Here is a 13,852-nt window from a genome sequence, read left to right on the forward strand (position 1 = left end):
CCCTAACTAATCAAATTGAAATTCCCCCCAAAAAGTTGACTTACAGATGAGGGAGAAACAGCATAGATTCAGTAAGGAATTAAGAGCCTTGATTCATCACACAAATGCAGGCAAATAGTTTAAACTTGCTGAAAATTAGGGGCAATTCTTATTTCATATGGTAAACAGTGCTGGAAACAGCATTGTAAGGTTTACATTTGACACTCTTGCCTCTACAATAGTGTCTGCGTAAGTGCAAGCTACAAAGGAAGAACTGCTCACAGCCCAAAGATCAAGACCCACAGCACAGACTTAATCAAAAAAGGTTCGCTCTTTATTTTAAACATAAAAGGAAACATTTTACACAGCATTGTTAGAACTATTCAGTACCTGCATTCAGGAATTGTGCCAAACATTTTATTTTATAACTTTGAAATTAAAACAAATGAAAGAAAATATCTTGCCCTTCTGTTATACGACGTTCAGGCTTGTCCTGGATCAAATTCCAAGTGCTTGGAGGAATTTACCAGCTTAACCAACAGATGTGGCAAAGCAAACAGAGGAAGATCAATGTGAGCCCTTAGGATACTTGGACAATACCACAGGTTGCAGCTGGGAGGATATGGATACTTGTACTGCATCTCAGGCAACTTACTCTCCTGACACTCTCCAGGTTTAATACACAACCACATGCACACATATCTCCACTCACATACACACACACCTCAATCACACAGGAAATAATAATAATAAAAAACATGGAAAGTGACCAAGACATTTTTCTCATTAAAGACAAGATTGCCAGAATATTTTTAAAAGGGGGAATAATACAAAATTGGCACAATTAGAAGGAAACCTGTGGGGTAAAGTCTAGCCCCTCAGCTTCTAGCCTTCCAGCTACAGCAAAAACAAGGTGTAAGGGGATGCAGCATTGCCTTCCAAGGGGCTGGCAGCAGTACGAGCTAGTGGTGAACTTGCTTCAGTTGGAATGACAAAGATGGTTTATTACAGATCATGAAGGATGGCCAAAATTAACCAAGGGCATGGGGACTGTGCACTAAAGAGGCAGGGAGCCCTGACCAAAATAACCCTGAGTTTCTTCCAAAAGGGAGAAAGTGTGCTGTGTTGTGTGCTTGGGAAGAACTGGCAGTTCCCGGCTCATTCGTTCCCTAATTATTGCATTACAGTCACGATCCTCTTTCCCCCAAAACTTAACCAAGAGCACATAAACAAGAATTCAGTCTTCAAGGAGAACAAGTGACTGATGCTGTGCTTGAAACTTAACCAGTACAACCCCTCCCAAAATCCCCCAATGCCACAAGCCTTCAGTGAAGAAAGAAGATGTTAAAACAGGAAAGAAGCTGCTTAAGATCAGTGTGGAAAGGACAGCCAGAATTCAAAACATCAGACTGGTGTTCCAGAATGTCTAGGGAAAAGCAAGATTTCACTACAGCAAGCAGAACAGGAGAGGAAGAAAAACCTCTTGCTGTCAAAGTGATATCTGAGTGAATCCTCTCCTCAATTCCTCTCCTTTGGAAAGCACCATTACAGATTTCTGGGCTTTCACAGTGAAAGCTAGAGACTGTTTCAGCCGTATTCCTCAGCAGAAGCAGCTACAATTGCCTGCAACGTGGGCCTTCTTAAAACTCTCCCACAAAGAAAAAAAAGAGGCCAGAAAGAAAAGCTTCTGTGGATGTTCAGGCCAAGGTTTCCCAGAGATTTATAGGTTTGGGGTATGTCAGTTTTGGATCACTGCATGAAATGTTTAAGAGTCAAGTTATAGAGTTACAAGCCCCTACTCTGAAAGTCAAGCCCATTTTGAAGATGTCTCACATTCAGCTTCCAAAACTCATTAGACATATGTGAGTGTGTGTGTATGCATGAATGTGCATGGGGGCGTTTGTGTGTTGAGCACAGAACACAGTTTTCTAGAAAAAAATTCACAACAGCCCCAGAACAAAGGTCATAATGCAGGACAGGGGGAAAAAACACTCAAAAAACAATCTGGAATAGCTACAACATTGAGTGAAAGATTCCACAAGTACTAATATGAAATGAAGCCATCATAACAACAAGGATATTAGATCTGCAGCTCCTCTGGAATGTGCACTGGGATGAGCTGCTAGTGAAGGAGATAATCAAGGACATAATTAATGTTTAGATCAGCAACAGTACACCAAAACCACTACCTTCTGTGGATTTCCTCATCTAACATATTTTCTTTTTATCCTCAAAAAAAATCTAAAAAGGATGGAGGCCCGGCTCCAGCTCTAGACTCCCCACCCTTCTTGACAGGAGCCAAACCCTGGCTGTAGCATCAGGACAAGGTACAGTCCTACTTCCTTGTTTGTTTATACACAGTAACTTTATTCTAACCTTTATTGCTTTAAACACCAGCTGTGCTGGAAAGACAGAGCTGCCGAAAAAAGGAGCTGCTCCCATTTAGGAGCCAGGTCAGAGTATGTGGAAGACCAAAGTGGGACTTCTTATATTATAGCACCTAGAAATATGCCTCAAACCCATGGGGAAAGCCCTGCTGCAGGCCCATGGACAGAGGGCCTTTTGCACAAGATCAGGATCACTGTTACCTGAAGGATTCTTGCTTGCTCTTGGGCCAATTCTTATTCCTACTCTGAAAGAAACCTGAGCTGCACTTTAGCTACCACAGATCTCAGACTCTGCTCACAGGCTCAAAGGTTATCACTGAGCGACTGGCAGAAGCAGTGTTAGAGTACGGTCCAAGCATCCGTAATACCTAGCTTCCAAATCTCCCCTAAATGTGATCATCAGTTGGCCAGCTACACACAAGGACCCATCCCAGTTTTTACTGTGAGTCATACCATCACCACTGAGGCAAGCTTTCCTACCTCTCTGCTGAGACCAGCAGAAAGTTGGGCCACCTTCCTAGACACCATATTGCCCCACCGCCACAAGCAGAACAAGGTCTGAGGCACAACAGGAGCAGCTGTAGTGGGGAGAAAAGAAGGTGGAGAGGCAGAAGGAGAAGGTGGCCATAGGCAGAGATCCAGAAAGTGCTTGTCTGAGGATTGACTCTTCAGGGTTGCTAAGCCAGCCCCTATTCACCACAGCTAAGAATTCTGAGCACTGAAAATAGAAAAATCCTTAAGAAAAAAAAATGTCAAACCTCCAGGCAGACAAATTCTGCTTTGGGCTTAACCTTAAAATCTTTGAAAGCCAGAGAAGAGAAGGCATGTCACAACCATAAATCAATTTTTCACCGCAACAGCCTCAGGAGCCACCAGCAAGCACTCTTCTTCAGACTTTGTTCTAACACAGATGAGTCAGACACCAGGGTGGAGAGACAAAGGGGACAGGATGGTGTGATGGGGGAGGCGGAAAGAGTAGATTGGTTAACATGATGGAAGTCTAACGCTTCTACCAGTTCCTTCCTACCCATCTCCTTCCCCACCATCTCTTCATACCAGATCTTTTCAAAACCATGACGAGAGAGAAAAGCAAACAAACAAAAAGTTTAGTGAATTTTGTCATGGGCCCCTGCTGAAAGAAGGCTCAACAGTTTGCACATTAGGACTTTTCCCTGCACAGAAAGTGCTGCTGGAAAAGGAGAACTCTGAGTTGCTAAATACGGCCTGAGAATTCTCAGGACATGATGTGTAACAAGGAGAAGCTTGAGGTTCAGGCTGAAATCAGAGAGGAAACACACTGCCTTGTCTGGGCCTGCAAGCGTCTCAGCACAGTCCAAGAGCCCTGTGAGTCTCTCACGAAACGCAAGTGCTTTTGGCTCCCATGCTCAGTCCATCTCCATCGACATTAGCCGGCGACGTTCTCGTCTTGTTTCCTGCACTTCCTTCTTGCAGCACCAACGGGAGCTGCAGTAGCCGATGAGGCAGGATAAGAGTCCAATGATAGTGGCCAGACCAATGCCAATCAACAGTGGGTATTTGAAAGCATTCAGAACTGAAAGAGGAAGGCAAACAAAGTCATTACATCACTGAGAAATTCAAAGGGCATATTATTTGTTCTTGTCTAAGAAAGGGGAAAAAGCCCACACCTTTCAGTCACGGGCAGATTCATTATTTCAGAAGGGAATTAAACTAGTTTTCCTTCCCAGTTTCTGCCTTTTGAGGTTTCAAAGACTGGTCTCTTTTGCCTCACCTCCTCACCCTCTATTTCTTCCTCCACCAATCCAAAGCCTCAGGGAGACAGGAAGCACCAGAGAAACCATAGAGTGAGATAGCAAAGTGAAGCCACTTTCAAAAGGTACTCCATTACCTGTTCCTCCAAACAAAAGCCTTGCAAGGTTTCCCCAGAGGCAGATTGTAGCTGCATTCTTTTTATAAGTTGCTTTCCAAATGGCGAGGACTGGACTTATTTATCCTCTGTTGGATTACAACTGTACATTCACTGCCACTAAGCAATTCCATCTAATCAGACTCCTAAGTTGGTGCCTACACTAGCAATTCGATTTTCTGAAGTGCTACCATTCAACTAAAGGGCAGGGTCAAGAAATGGAAGGAGTTTGGAAAGTACAGTTATAATCATTGTTACCTGCCCAGTAGGGAGAACAATAACTTCTGATTCATTCAAGTTCCTGGGGGACTGCCCAGCGTGACCTTTCCTCAAACTGCTGAGAAGGAAGCTTCCAGTACAAAACCTTAGCTATGTGCTGAACACAGGCATCTAATGTTTTCTAATGAAAGTCTAGCAACACTTGCAACAAGTAGGCAAGACAAAGCGCAGGGAGCAGCACATCTTGTGGTTAGGAGAGAGAGGAAGTCAGAGCTCTGACGCTCTGTTCTCAGCTTTGATATTAACTATGACTGACTCAGTACTTCAAAACACCCCAGCTGCAAACCAAGGCTTCCTCCTGCAGGCAGCAGAAGGGTTAACACTTGGAGAGAATGCTGAGCCTTAATTAAAAGATGCCCCAGCTATGCAAAATATCAACATTAGATCAAGAAAGAGAACACTCAGCCCTATGAGTGTGATCCATTCAGGCCTAGCCACATGGCAGAATTTAGAATTAGAGGTTGAAAACAACAAAAAAGGATAACAAAGTCTAAGACTATCACAGTCACTTTTAAAAATAACCTCAGGAATATTTGTCACTGAAAGGCATAACAAAGGCTTAACACCCCCCCACACACACACACAAACACATTGCAATCTCTTACCATCCATTTTCACAGATAAAAAGATAGGATTGGCTTTGATGTCGGGCTCCCGCTGCCATACCCCAGTGGCGGACCGCACCCATGGGGTTACTACGCAGTAGTGGTTCCCAAAGTCATGGTCCTCGCAGCCATACACACGGAGCCGAAATTCCAGCGGACTGATTTTCTCCAGGCTGAGATCACTGCTCCCGTTTCTCCTGCTCTGTGTCACAATCCCTCTCCGGTCCAGTGAGGCTAGCAAGATGGGCTCTCTATCCAATGCAAAGGAGCGCACCGCAAACCAGGAGACATCAAAGGACATATCATCTGCGTTTGGAGACAGAGCAGAATTTGGACAGACTGGTGAGCTCCAAAGGGTATTCATAGTGCCACTTTATCAGTAGAAGGGTGAATCCGCAAGCAGCATGAACAACTGGATGATTATTTCTGTTTCACCCTCTGTCCTTCAAACACCAGCTTTCCAGCACAAGCAGGGTTAATGGAAGAATCAGAAATACTCTTAAGAGCACAAGTATGTCTGAAATGCTAAGACATGAAAAATAATTAGCACTGGAAACTAGAGGAACTAGGATTGATATTCATAGAAAGTACTCTAAAGGTTAATTAACAGCTGGGAATAGATGTTGGCATGCCCTAGACCTTCCAACGTGTACATGCAGTGGAAGCACTGCTTTTGTAAAAGTGAGATGGAATGTGTGAAATGGAGAAGGTAGAAAGGAGACAGACTTGAAGAGTTACCAGGAGATTTTCAGTGAATGCTGCCAGTTAGCTTGGGAAAGGGCTCCTAGAAACAGAAGACGACTGAATGGAAGTGCAGTCAGCTTGTGAGCGAGTTTGGAGCTAAGAGCAAGCAGAAAAGTTTGTCAAGTACTGGTCCGACAGTGGAAGACAAAAAGAGTGCCCTGAACATGTCCTTAGTGGGAGGATCAAAGCACTGAATTGCAACTGACAGAAAGAATACAGTTGCACAGAAAGGGTGACTTACTACAGGGACGACAGAGGAGATTGCCTGCTTTCCTGCCTACCATCTTAAAATTTATATTTCATCTCAGATGTAAGTTTTCACTAAGCAGGCCTAACGTCATGAGAGGTACTCTAACTGATGCTGAAACTACAGTGACAAGGGAGTAGAAGTGCTACACACGTACTAGCAGAGAGTGATTCGCAATCACTATGTTCTTGCAGGGGCTACACAACCACAAAGTCAGTAAGACTCTTTCCTAAAGAGGCATCTTACTCATGTTTAGCCTTCCTAAATGAGGGCAGAGATTCTACACAAAGCACAAAAGAATTACCTACAAAAACACAAAGTATTCAGGATCAAAGCCTGACCATGATGCTTCTCTATGCATCTTCCGCAGTTGATGTTTACTGTCATGCATCATCAGGCAATCATGCCTGTACAAGTTTTACTATCCAAGGAGATAATCTACAAAAAGCCTTTGCAGCATCTTCCACCTTTAACATCAGCTGACAGGTAGTCAGAGTCCATCAGCACATCCAGCTCTTTTTACAGTCATGCAGGATTCTATTGATCCCATTAGCAGAGCTCAGTTTTAACCCTTTCAGGCTAGTGTAGCTGAATATATACTTAAAAAAAATCACTGCAATGCTCTGCTAACGTGTTAGAGTATTTTGGTAGAAAACAGCAGGGATGCTATTACAAACAAACTAGATACAGAGAACCAGAAAGGAGAGAAGTTTTTAAAGTAAAATAGGATTTGAATGCAGCCTATTTTCTAGAGCCCTGTGAAAGGGAATCCAACTGACAGCAACAAGGAGACTCTATTACAATCAAGATGTGTAGAACCTAAAGCATGGAATGAACCCTTCTCTTCTGGACTCAGTTACTAACATGAAGATGAGTAGGAAGGATGTATCATGTCTTTTCTGAGCACCACTTACTGATTATAGTAGGTTATTCTGAACATACTAGCCACAGCACTCAAGATAAATGGATTCTCACATATGGAGAGTAGGGAAGAACAATTCATGGATGTTACATGAGCCCAGCAACATCTGCCAGAGTCTTAAACCTACTATAACCTAGAGAATAGACAAGAGAGAGGGCTTTGGAAACATGCATGCTCACCAACAGCTCTTATTCCCCGGCAAATTAACAAGCTGATAGGCTCAAATTGGAAACGGAGGTTTCTGTCTGTGTGCGCACGTTTTTGTTACGGCTAGAATGTGTGAACAGGGCTTAACCTTTTCACACCTAAGACAGTCCCCTATAAGTTCAGGGGCATATCAAACCTCCATTTGCTAGTGTTGAGATCCGTGAAGAATACAGTATTAGCAATCTCAAACTTAAAACTGATCTTTCCTCTAACTGAGTTTGCTCTTCTCTTCCAGATTTGATCTCTAGGCTAATGGAAAAATTAAAGCCCTAGACCTGCTGCTGTACTCAGATTCTTTACAAATTGAAGTGAATATGATTTTTAAGCCTCTCTCAGGCAAGATGACACCTCAGAAAGGAAGGGAACCTTAAGATAGCCTTGTAAAGCAAAGTAGGGACATCCTCAGCTCTGCTACTTCAGGTATAGCATCAGCTGGCCAGGCACTACATCCTCCCTCACTGCAGACAAAAAACACCCTCTATTTGGGTAATAACTAGCTTCCCTGTAAGTTCCTCTGTGCATGGATGGTGAGGAAATGAGCAGCAAGAGTAAAGAAACTCTACAGCTTAGGTGTACTGTTTTCACACACATCTTCAAAGAACTGAAACAATAGATGAGAAAGCAGATGGCAGCCCTCTGTTACTACCAGAGATGCTGGCTGACCAGACTGTTTTGGGACACCAGCCAGTTTACTGCCCTGCTTGCCATGGCCAGCTGCTCCGGGTGATGACACAGAACCTCAAGAGGGGACCTGGCACATTTTGCAGCCCTACAGCAGGAAGAGATTTCCCAGTCCTATCTAGAGGTCAGCATAGGACATGGACCCAGCAGCCCTCACAACCACTCTTATCTATCATACTGCAAATACTACTGTTAGTTATTTGGCCTAACACTGACACCCACCACCCCTCCCCGTAAAAGCAAAGCTAATTTAAAAAAAAATAATAATAATAATAAAAAAACCCACACACACCATACACACCTTAAGTTAATGGGACCAAACTCTGACCCCTGCCTTGCATACTCATCCAACCATCTGTGGAAAACAGGGCCTCTACTGGAGAGAGCTCCATTTCTATAAAATATTCTTGGTCCCAGCTGCCCGTTTATGCCAAATACGGTAATAGCACCAGTTCACACACAGTCACTTTGAGAATAACCAATTCCTTCCAAAGATCATCAAGATGGCCACTAGCTCTTTGTGCTTCCTGGTACTACAGGCACATGTAGATACTTTTCAGGCCAAGTCCAGCTACAGTGAACACACCATTGCATTTGCCATAAAGGTTTCAACAATAGAGTTAAAAAACAAACAAACAAAAAAAGACACATGCAAGCCTTCAGATTCCCAGACAAATTGCTATCTTTGAAGAATTCCTTCTTTTCATTCTCAAATGGTTCATTTGAGGTTCCCTTCCCTTCACATACAAAAATGAGTGCAGACACTCGCTGTTATTTTGAAACAGCTGAATTTATCTTCTGTAATTACAGCATGGGACAACAGTATTACGCCAACATATTTTATTAGTCAGTATACACAGTGTGCAATTAGTGACTCACTACAGACACACAGAGTTAGAGGGAGGATTTGGCTGAGAGTATTCCTTGTCACTGTGAGGTAGCTTCATGAAGCAAAGTGATCTGATTCATTTCTATGTATCACACAATTTTTCATACTATAAGAACGTAGGAAAATTTAGCAACATCAGTGATGAACACGCCTAGCAGCTCCCAAGTGCTAATAAATACATGGCTTTACTGACATAAAAATTAGGTCACACACTAGTTTCCCAAAGGCACCTGTTATCACCCCCCCACACAGACCTCGTATCAATGTTGACAAGTCACCCTCTCAATTTTTGTTCCCAATCTAAAAGAAACCAAAACAACAACAACAAAAAAACACAAGAGATACCCTTAACACTGTAAAGGTGTTTTTCACCACTTTCTTCCCCATGCCACAATGTTATAAGTATGGGGCAACTGGGCAAGGACATTAAGCAGCCCTGCATTAGAGAGAAGCATAACATCCCAATACCAAATCCTTCTCCTGTTTCTAGACCAGCTCTTAGGAACCATACACTTCCACTGCTTAGAATGGAGCTCTCAGCATCTCGTTACAGTGCCGAATCACAATTTTGAGACCCTTTTTGTTTACTACATTTAAATGAGGTTGAATAGGGCTTCCTAGAGAGCTGACCAAACTACTTCAAGCCATACAAGATGTAAACAAAACAAGCTGGTTTTGTTAAACTCTCCAGAGTGCCCACTGGGTCTGTCTGGAGCAGATGAAAAACCATCTCCTTTCAGGCTGAGAAAGTAACACTCTTAAATCCCTAAGCACATAGTCCAAGAAGGGGTCATCTGGGAAGTCTAGAAAGATCATTTGTGAAAGCGTGTATTCAACAAAAATTATTAGAAGAAGCTTTATACCTTCAGGGCACAGAAGTACCACTAATTCCCCCAGACACATGCACACACACCCCCATACCATTTCAAAACCCAACCACAGCTGCCAAGCCAAAGGAGCACTCCTTTAGATGGAGCAGTTGCTACCATGTATTGACCTCAGTAATACACACTCCACTCCAACAGGGTCTCAAAGCAGCAGAGGAAATTAAAGCACGCAGCAGTCACGCCAAAACCTTTTCCACCCTTCTGAAAAGTTTCCACATGCCAGGTACACACAGACACAGTACTGTGAACTGCCCCCACTAGACTAGGGTCCAACCGAGAATTAACACTTCTAGAAACAGATTCATCTAACCATAACAAAGAAGATGACTGACAAAGATCATAGTTCATTTAGCTTTTCCTCAGCTCCTTGCAAGCACTGTATTTTCCTGATTATGTGCTCAAAGAGGGAAAAGAGATGGCACCTGACAGGTCCTCCCCTTATTACATGAAGTATACATGCTGACCAGTTCAGACGCTTGCAAAGCTGAGTGGCTACAAATGTAGAGCTGACTGGCATACCGAGCATTTTCAAACTGTTTAGGACACGCACTTCAGCAAGAGATCCCATGAAATTCACTGATCCTTCTTTGCTCACAAGATGGCCCAAAATACACCACTGCAGCAGGTCTGTCACCAGAAGAGTGAGTCCTGAACCCAGGCTCTTTGAGAGCAGTAATGCCCCACAGGATATACTCAGGACAGCAATGTGCGCATGCACTTGCTCACCTCTTCTTTCACATCAGGTTTCCAAACAGAAAGGCAGGCCAGTACTGCTGTGATCTGCTTTTCTCCAGGAGATGCCCACAATTCTTGCTCTTCCTATCTGATTATCTGGTTCAGGCTTCCTCCAACCCTGTGCCTTACTGCCCCACTGAGATGACACAGTGCTGTTATTTTTCAATCTGTCTAATGCTTTGCCATTCATTTCAAGCAAGCTCTCTATTTCAGTTGTGAATTAAATTGTGATGCAAACTCAGCGCAGGGACAGATCAGAGACAAGACATGTGGAAGAAGAGTGACTACTGAGTAATTACATCTGGTTGTTACCATGTAAGCCCTTAAAACCCTTCTTCACCTAACCTGCTCTGCTTTCCCACTCCCTAGTCCCCTCCATCTCTCCAGGCTGAGAAGGCAGAATTACAAGGGAAATCCACACACCCTGTAGCTGTTCAGATCCCAGCTGTTCCCTGCAGCTCTTCTGCCAGTCTCATCCAGAGGACCAGCTAGACTGGAGAGCTGCCAGTTTCTCAGGCACATCTGAAAGGTCCATATGTATTCTCACGAGAACATGCAGACTGGGGCTGGTTGAACCCCAAATCCTGGTCATTCAGCAACTTGAGGCTCAGAGCATGAACTCAGATGTTCCTCAACACCTGCTCCAGTGCCACACTTCTTTACTCCTTGCTGTGCATATCCACTGTGTGTGCCTAGCCTGCCCCATTACAGAGAAAAAGAAAAAAGAGAGGGGAAAAAAAAAAAAAAAAAGAGGCAGAGATCTGCCATGTTCAGTGATGTTACCCAGCTACAGAACAGATTACAGTGCTGACATTTAAAACTCTGCACTGGCTGCTCAGCAATCTCTAGTAACTGCAACACTTCCAAACTCCAGAGTCTATCAATTTAATAGACATCAATGCCCTCTAATAAGGTTGCCCAGTTTAAGCTTAACTGTGCAGATCAGCAGATCCCTAGAGAGGCCACCTTTTTGCTTAAATCCATTCAATTATCCTTATCTTGTCAGAGTTTCTCCCAATCTCACGCTAGCAAGCACACTCACATCACAAAGCCAACTGCAGCAGAGCACTGACAGGTGAGCCCCACTGTTAGCAAGTAGCTTCCTTCCAAGTTTCAAGTGGATGAAGGATGCTGAGGCCTCTTTGACAAGACAACCCCAAGCTTATTTTAGCCGTTAAACATCAGCAGAAGCAGCAGCTGCTGCCAGCCAGCAAGTACTGCTTTGTGAAGGAAGCCAGCTGCTTTGGGTACTGCTTTGCAACGATACGTGTAAGAGCTTGGGAATACTTCAACTTAGAAGAGGCTTCTGCACAGCACAGTAAAGAACAGGCTGAGGCATACATACATACACACACATAGCTGCAGACTGTGTTCAATCTCCCAGGCTATGAATCTTTTGACTGCAATAAAGTTTACTCAGCTTTGCTGCCCCCCCCCAAAGCATTTCAGTTCTATCATTTTTTCATAAGCACAGAACTAATCTAGCAAATTGCTTCTGTGCTACACTCGCATTTAAAGCAAAATGGACAGTCTGGAGCTTCCTAAACCTGATACTTCATCTCATCAGCAGCTACACTAGACATAATATTTCTTGCACAGCACCAATTTGTAACATTTTATGCAAGCTTTACATGAATCACATCTTTGTTTATATGCTTATGTATTTATATATGTATTTAAATATATATTTTTCATATTTAAAATACATTTTTATATTCATATATATATAATTGCTTTATAAAAAAAGAACTAAAAATCACCCCAAACCCAATTTTTTTTACTACAGCCACCAGAGCTATTTTGACACCGTTCCTGATGAAAAGCAGCTCAGGAAACCTTTGGTAAACAGCTAAGTTTTGAGCAATTCTCTGAACTTTTCAGCCCTTCATGAAAGTTGGCCATTAAAGTGTCCATTGCCCTCTTCACAGCAATTACGTAGTGCATTTATTCCTTCTTTTTCATGCAAAAAGAGAGGCTCACCTCTGAAGGCATCAGCAAGGAATATTAATTTTCAGTATTTAGGCTATAGTAGGCAATTTTTGTGATTTTTAGATCTACATTCCAATCCACTCTGAAGTGTTCCATTTAAAATCCACTCTGAAGTGTTAATCTGACTGGCCAGCTGATTTAAGATTTCTTCATAGATGACAGTGTTTTCTCCTAACAGATTTTGCCTTTCTAATTAAAGATGATAGGAAAAATTGTCATGGCCCATCTAGTGGTTATAGGCAGAGATTGCCAGCAGTAGGGGTCAGTTGGTACAGAGAGCACAGGTGGGTTTAGCAGTAAGAACACTTCCCCTCTCCCCAACAAAATGTAAAACAGAAGTCTTGTTCTAAATGAGGCTGTATAAAGCAAACACACTCTCCTGGATTTAGTTACTTCAGTAAGACTTCCATGCTGGTCCTTGATTCCCCCAGTCTCACTCAAGAAATATAGGGTTCTAGCTGTCAGTGTTATTCAGGCAGGTAAAGGCAAATGAGTTGCAACTAATACATTTTTGTGGAAATACCTGGCTCGAGCACCATTCCTTCCGTTGTGACGATACAGAGCAAATCTGCCAGCTCACCCTGGTAAATCATCTGGTTGTCAGAATGCACCGAGACATTAAACACAGGACCTAAAAAAAATAACCACAATTATGAATAATAGGTTTTTTTTCAATATCCAAAACCTTTCCTTGCATGTTCTAAAGTGTTACATTTCCTTGCATGTTTTAAAGTGTTAAAGTGTTTTGTACTTGCTTATAGAGGCAAAGGTCTGAAGTAGTAATAAGTAATCATATAATAGATTTGACAAAACAGTTACCCATTTTTAGCCACTAATTCCCTTACTAGGACAAAGTACCCAAACTGCCAGACCTGCAGTTCTGCCGGGTCACAGACCATGGACAACATAGAAGCTGCTGCCGAATCTGCCTTCCACTGCCCTGCACAAAAGGAACCCTTCTTCCACTAGTGACTTCACTAAGAGCAAGAAAGTTCAGGTCATCAGGCTAATCCAGCCCAGATCTTTTTGGATGAGGCTCTCAACAGGAATTGAAGTTCGAGCAAACCAATATTTACACAATACAGATGGTTCTGCTGCAGGACTGAAACAGACGATACAAGAAGCACATCTTTTAACACTTTTCTGTGGGTTCTCCTTCAGGCTTCACTACAGACAGTTTCTTCCCTAGCAGATGTGTCATGCCTAAAGGTATAGGAACTCCTCTAGCTGTAAAGTGATGATGATATTGATGAAAACCATTAGGCCATTATGAAATGCTCACACCATAGGGATGTGAGAGTTTGACTTGAAGTACACATGAAAAAACAAAAAAAATTCCCCACATGTTGACAGTGACTATATCTTTGGTGCAAAATTAACAGAGCCACGGCTTCTCAGATATGTTGCTAGTACTCT

The 13,852-nt window shown here is 42.9% G+C and overlaps 1 protein-coding gene across 1 annotated transcript in view; it reads right to left on the reverse strand.

Annotated features, from left to right (window-relative positions):
- Nucleotides 1-291: 291 nt before the first annotated feature.
- The window catches only part of PTGFRN (prostaglandin F2 receptor inhibitor), a 69,768-nt gene continuing 56,207 nt past the window's right edge, over nt 292-13,852 (reverse strand). The window contains exons 7-9 of the mRNA XM_067300085.1: nt 12,960-13,067; nt 5,136-5,441; nt 292-3,918 (exon numbers count right to left, since the gene is read on the reverse strand). Of these exons, the coding sequence (XP_067156186.1) occupies nt 3,752-3,918; nt 5,136-5,441; nt 12,960-13,067 (581 nt within the window). The 3' untranslated portion in view covers nt 292-3,751. The remainder of the gene's footprint in view (nt 3,919-5,135; nt 5,442-12,959; nt 13,068-13,852) is intronic.

This window comes from Apteryx mantelli, chromosome 1 (genome assembly GCF_036417845.1).
Source record: "Apteryx mantelli isolate bAptMan1 chromosome 1, bAptMan1.hap1, whole genome shotgun sequence".
Taxonomy (NCBI): domain Eukaryota; kingdom Metazoa; phylum Chordata; class Aves; order Apterygiformes; family Apterygidae; genus Apteryx; species Apteryx mantelli.